The following is a 4,728-nucleotide window of genomic DNA, read 5'->3' as shown; positions in this document are numbered from 1 at the left end:
TTTTTTGTATGAAACTAGTATACATGATAATCGATTCAATGAAAGTTACAGAAATATAAGATCCTGGATTATCTAAAGGTCCTTGTGGCTGTAAATCAGCTATTTGAAAATATAAATCTACAAAATGCAGTACATACAGTATATTACCGACCATAAATTTTGAAATGTACAATAATATAGGTAACCATACAAAAAGAAATACGGTAAATGAATAAAAATATGAATTATATCAACCCCCACACAAGAAATGCTTAAATGCATTGTAGGACAGGGAATTATATCACCCTGGGGGAGGTACAGGGTAAGTGTTATTTTTTTTAGAAGTCACTGTGAAACTGGGTTGTTGTATAGGTTCATTACATATTTTTAGCAGATTTATCTATATCATTGGAATATTTACACTTTTGATGGACTGATATCAAAGTTGTGTCTTTATTCATTTGCTGATGATCAATGAAAAGTACAATGAGTTAAAGGAGAACAAAAGTTCTAAGAATGCAACATGCAGAGATAAGGTTTTAGGACATGTCAGCTTAAAGTGATTGTGCTACTGAAGAGATAACTTTACAGGGTGGGATTTGGTTTTGGCCAATAGGATTGAAGCTCAAATTTTGTGAATTGGCCTTCAGCCTTTAAAAAGCCTCAACATTTTCTGTACAACATGGACTTTTCTTGAGTTTCCAGGTCTTCCTAAGGCTTACCAACTCACTAACATCACAATGTCTCTCTCTGCAAGCGAGATCGCTCTTGTCCAAGCCCTTTGGACCAAGATTGCTCCCCAAGCCGACCAACTGGGTGCTGAGGCTTTGGAAAGGTAATTAGCATTTCTCTGTCCTATTCAACACTGACTTTATTAGCACCAACTTCACAATTGTAGAATACATATATAGATATGTTTTCTATGACACAATAGGTTTAGACACAACAGACTTACTGATGCTGGTCCACGTTTTGTGCTGATACATAATGACATCACCTCAATAGATTATGCCTTTAGTTATATTAATATATAAAGGTGACATAATACAAAATAAATATTGATGGTTCTCCTGAATAAGATTTTCATTCCCTGTATATTCTAGATTATATGCTGGATGCTCATATTCTGTATATGGTATATAATTTATAGTATTATAACTTTATAAACACTTAAATTGTAGTATTATTACAGGAATTATTTTATTTCTACTCTCTATATAAGCTCTAACCTTAAACATGTAGAAATATAATATTTATCCAAGTGTGGATATAATTTAGGAAATTAACATAATACTATTATGTTGTCTTTACAATAACCCTAATGTTTGCCTTGATTATTTTTATTTTAGGCTGTTTCTGAGTTTCCCTCAGACTAAGACCTACTTTGCCCACTTTGACTTGTCTCATGGCTCTGCTGACCTTCTCGCCCACGGTGGCAAGATCTTCAATGCTCTTGGAAATGCCGCCAGTCATGAGAATGACCTTGCAAGCACCCTGTCCACCCTTAGTGACCTCCATGCCTACAACCTGAGAGTGGACCCTGGAAACTTCCCTGTAAGGAATAAGAGATATTATCATATATTAATTGTAACTCTGATTTTTAAGCGCAACCGTAGTAGCGCCTTTCATTTGTAAAATGAATGTTTAGGTGTATCTTCGTAGATATACCTAAGAATTGATAGAATACAAGCCTTACCCTTTTCTATATAGTGACATGTACTTTATTTAAATTATTACATATTAAAGCTGTAATTGTAGCCTAACTTTTGACAGTCACTAAAACAAGCTTGACTATTTTTGAAGTTATACTGAAATATATTTATCACTTGTTTTATTACTGCTACCTAGATTAATAACCAAATATTTTCTTCTATTTTTTGCAGCTGTTGTCCCACATTATCCAGGTCGTCTTGGCTTCTCACTTCCCAGATGACTTCACTGCTGAAGCTCAGTCTGCTTGGGACAAATTCCTTTCTGAAGTCTCCACCGTCCTGACCTCCAAGTACAGATAAACCAATGCTTCTAGTATAGAAGACTACATCAGTAACATCCTTCAGGAAATTCAGAGGGAATGAACACACATTTGTCATCCAATGTGTAGCCAATCAAACACTGCAATTCAGCTGTAATATAATTTTGCTAGCCTGTGTTTTTGCAGCAGTCTCTTGCTTGGCTACTTCTTGTGTTTGATGTCCATCAAAAAAATCTGGTGTAATCTTTAATAAAAGTGCATCCATTTTTAATGTTGGTCTCTTAGATTGCTTTTTTATGGTACTATACTTTATTATGCACACATCCAAAGGGATGTTTATCAAATATTCGCTCATTTTGTGGCCCTAAAAAAAATTTCCTCCGCTTACAACACTTTAAAAAGTGGGTAAGACAAAGGGGGATGGGGTGAAAATAATGGGAGAAATTTATTTTGCCTTTCCTGCTAGTTTTCTGGCAGAGAAGGCACATAAATCTCCCCCTCCCCTCCAGTTTCTTGGCCTCTTTATCCCCCATGCCATTTTGAGCGTGTTGGAGCGGGGAGCAGGGCATGGAGCCGGCATGGGCATAAAAAAACTCAGCTGGATCAGACCTGGTATTAGGTCAGAACTGGCACAGTTAACAGGCCATAGTCTCTTGGTAGATATGGGCTCCGGAGAACCGGTGGGGGAAATTTTAAGACTGGTGTTTAGAACGCCATTTCTTAATGTGTCTCTAATGAATTTGCCATTTATACCTGAGCTCTAAAGCAGCTCCTAGCTGATGCACAGCCTGAGATACACCATGCACGTGCCTCATTGATTTTATTAAGGTTTTAAACAAACATTCATACAAAAGGTGCCTTTACTTGTGATTTGTTACAATGCTTGAATTGAAGAACAACGTGCCAAGTAGCAAATTACAAAATAATAGTATAACAAAGAACAATTGCACAAAGTTTCACAAGCTATTCATATTATAAAGGTAGGTACTTCACATACTATACCTGAGGTCAGATCTGGATGTTAAACTAATGTTGTATATCGGAGCCTGTTTGGGGGTAAGAAGCCAAAGGGGAGTAAGAAACACAAAAATAAATAACAATACTGTTATTGGAATAATACAATACTGTACTTGACAAACATGAGTTCCATTTATGAATAAAATGTGTTCTATTTTCAGAGGAAGTCAGTTTAGATGTGTACCTGCTGTGTTGTTCAGGTTTCATAAGATTGAGGGTAATTTATGAGATTGCCGGTTATCTGCTATTCTGGTCCTAAAATGGTTCTATGACACAAGGCATATAGTTCCAAACCCATTGATAGTGCACACAGAGGCTTTAGCATAACAGGGTAACCACATATAGAAGAAATACGGTAATACTGCTTATTTTCCTCATAAGAGGGGGCATTCCTGCCATAAATCTATAAATTTAAGGTTCCAATTTTACCACACCTCCAGCAGGTTTTTGGTTCTCCCAATATTTAAGCCACACAATATGATACCAGGCACCATCTGAATAAAATCTGTCTATATGTTACCTGGTGATTCGTGCATTTTTGATGTGAGGGAGGGTTACAGGAAGGTCAATTCCCATTGGTGCTCTGTTTTTGGTGTCTTAATATCATTTTCCCATTATATAGCATATGTTTTAGTGAGTCAAGATACGTGTTCAGTGGCAATTGATAGTTTTTGAAGATACCTCTAGATAAATCTGAGTTTTGATTCAGGGAGTTTTGTAAGAGTTTGTTGTTTTTTGCATTGGGGGAATTCAACAATTGGATTTCAAAAAAGTCCCATCTTTTGGATGAGTTTCTTTGCCATAGTGGTTTAAAGGAAAACTACCATGAGGAAGCTACTATCAGATGTTAACCGGGTGGTAGATTCTTCCTGCCTGTCTCTGCCCTTATCTGTAATTCAATAATCCTGGAACCTAACCTAACTTGTTAAAAACGTTATTTTAGTAATATGTAAATTAACTGCAGAGGCTACTTGGGCGTGGAGTAGCCTTAGCTCCCAGTGCCCGGCCAGCCTAGTACTAAAATAAAGTTTTTAACAAGTTAGGTTAGGTTCCAGGATTATCAAATTACAGATTAGGGCATAGGCAGACAGGAAGAATCTACCATCAAATCCACTTCTGGATGAATCCTTATGGTAGGTTGCCTTTAAGTTGGTCAAATAAAACCGCTCTGTAATATTGTGAGACTGAGGGGCAAAAACCATTGGTTACTGTGGGCAGCCTTGACACGTTCCATTAGTTATGGAAAAAGCTTTAGATATGAATTCAGATGTATATACTTGAATATAGTTTTTCAGGATGTGACAAGGAAAAGGTTTCCTCTTAGCTACCCTTTAAGGCAGCAACTTAACATCAATCAGTACTTTTTCAGGAAGCCTAATGACATAATGCAGGATTAAAGCCAAACTAGCATATCTATGCCAAAAGGAACAGATACTCAATTGTAGACAGCGCTTGAACTCACAACCTCCACTCTTTACCTGCCATAAAGATATAGTACAGTACACTTATCCACTCAGCTATGGACTTAATGGCTATTGCAGAGAGCACTGTCTTGATGTCTTTAGCCCTTTTCAGTATAATGTAGGGAGCTTGTTTATCTGAGTGAGAGGTTTGTCACTAGATTCGGCTCCTTAGGGGAGACATTGACATTGAAACAGCGCTGTCTACAGTGAGGAATCTGTTAATTTTGGAATTAGGTTTGGCTTTAATTCTGCACCATGTCATTAAAGGGAACCTGTCATCGCATTTTCACATACAGC

General features: G+C 37.0%; 1 protein-coding gene across 1 annotated transcript; it reads left to right on the top strand.

The window, feature by feature from the left end:
- Nucleotides 1-654: 654 nt before the first annotated feature.
- LOC140076214 (hemoglobin subunit alpha-3-like) lies at nucleotides 655-2,222 on the top strand. Its single transcript, XM_072122724.1, has 3 exons — nucleotides 655-814; nucleotides 1,329-1,533; nucleotides 1,863-2,222. Exons 1-3 carry the CDS (start codon nucleotides 720-722, stop codon nucleotides 1,989-1,991), a joined length of 429 nt encoding a protein of 142 aa, XP_071978825.1. The 5' UTR covers nucleotides 655-719; the 3' UTR covers nucleotides 1,992-2,222.
- The last annotated feature ends 2,506 nt before the right edge of the window (nucleotides 2,223-4,728 follow it).

This window comes from Engystomops pustulosus, chromosome 8 (genome assembly GCF_040894005.1).
Source record: "Engystomops pustulosus chromosome 8, aEngPut4.maternal, whole genome shotgun sequence".
Lineage (NCBI taxonomy): Eukaryota > Metazoa > Chordata > Amphibia > Anura > Leptodactylidae > Engystomops > Engystomops pustulosus.
Note: the sequence above shows the minus strand (reverse complement) of the source record. Positions and strands in the feature narration are given on the sequence as shown.